General features: G+C 70.6%; 1 protein-coding gene across 4 annotated transcripts in view; it reads left to right on the top strand.

Annotated features, from left to right (window-relative positions):
• PITPNC1 (phosphatidylinositol transfer protein cytoplasmic 1) overlaps positions 1-1,000 on the top strand; it is a 302,891-nt gene that overhangs the window by 13,287 nt on the left and 288,604 nt on the right. The window contains exon 1 of one of the 4 annotated variants that reach the window (XM_045299353.1): positions 40-632. The exons of the other annotated variants lie outside the window; for them this stretch is intronic. Within the exon in view, the coding sequence (XP_045155288.1) occupies positions 585-632 (48 nt within the window). The 5' untranslated portion in view covers positions 40-584. Of the gene's footprint in view, positions 1-39; positions 633-1,000 lie in introns of those variants that run through there. 4 annotated transcript variants of the gene reach the window in all.

Below are 1,000 nucleotides of genomic sequence, written 5' to 3'. Positions count from 1 at the left end.
CGCGGCTTCCCGTTCCTCTCCCCGCCGAGCCCGCGAGTGGCCCGGGGACTGGCCCTAAAACGGGAAGGAAACCTTGTTTACCGCGGGCGGAGAGGAGCCCGGCGAGCCTTTGTCTGGGAAGTCAGCATCTCCGGCTCCGGCTGGGCTGCGCTCGGTGACATTAGCACTGGGGGGACCGGCCGGCCGGGGGGTCTCCGGGTTCCAGGATTGTCTCGGAGGCGGATCCAGGGGGTGACTTTTGTGCATTCGTTTTCATTTTCGGAAAGCTCCATTTCTACCCCGCGTGTCCCCCGGCGGGCAAGTCCTGATCTTCCAGTCGCCTCGACAGCCCGGGGCTGCCGATCGGAGCCACTGCCTGCGGCTCTCCCTCCTCCTCCGACTTTGCAAGCCGGCGTCCGGGAGCAGCGACCTCGGCGAGGCAGGAGCGCGGGGGAGCGGAGCGGCGCGCACCGGGACCCAAACCTTGACATGCTCGCGGGCGCCGAGGAGGGAGCCAGGAGCTGAGCTCGCCCTGCCTGCGCCCGGGCGGCAGCCTCGTTGGTCTGGGGGCGCTTCCCGCCCCGCGGTCGGCAGCCGGCGGGACCATGCTGCTGAAGGAGTACCGGATCTGCATGCCCCTCACCGTGGACGAGGTAAGCGCCGCGCCAGGCCCGGCCTCGCTCGCCCAGGGCCTCCGCCCCGCGGCGTCGCGACCCCCGGGCAGGCGGCTTCACTGCGGACCGCAGGGAAACCCAGCGGGCACGTACGCCAGCTCCCCGAGGCTGGAAGGGGGAAGCGAGGGAAGGTTTGCAGTTTGCTCCACTTGTCACCGGTGGGGGAGGGCGGCGTTGGGTGGGGCGGTGGGTTCCAGGTGGGCTCTTGGGGAATCACACTGCACCCCCCCCTCCAAGGAAGAACGCAAACCCGAGCGCCCCAAACGTGCCCCGCAAGGTGGGGTTGGGAGGTGCCCCCGGCCCTGGCGGTGGGCCCGGCCTCTGTCCGGCTCGCCCTACGCTGGAAG

The sequence above is a fragment of the Echinops telfairi genome, unplaced genomic scaffold (genome assembly GCF_000313985.2).
Source record: "Echinops telfairi isolate 266 unplaced genomic scaffold, ASM31398v2 ScPeMD7_7458;HRSCAF=8496, whole genome shotgun sequence".
In the NCBI taxonomy this organism is placed as follows: Eukaryota; Metazoa; Chordata; class Mammalia; order Afrosoricida; family Tenrecidae; genus Echinops; species Echinops telfairi.
Note: the sequence above shows the minus strand (reverse complement) of the source record. Positions and strands in the feature narration are given on the sequence as shown.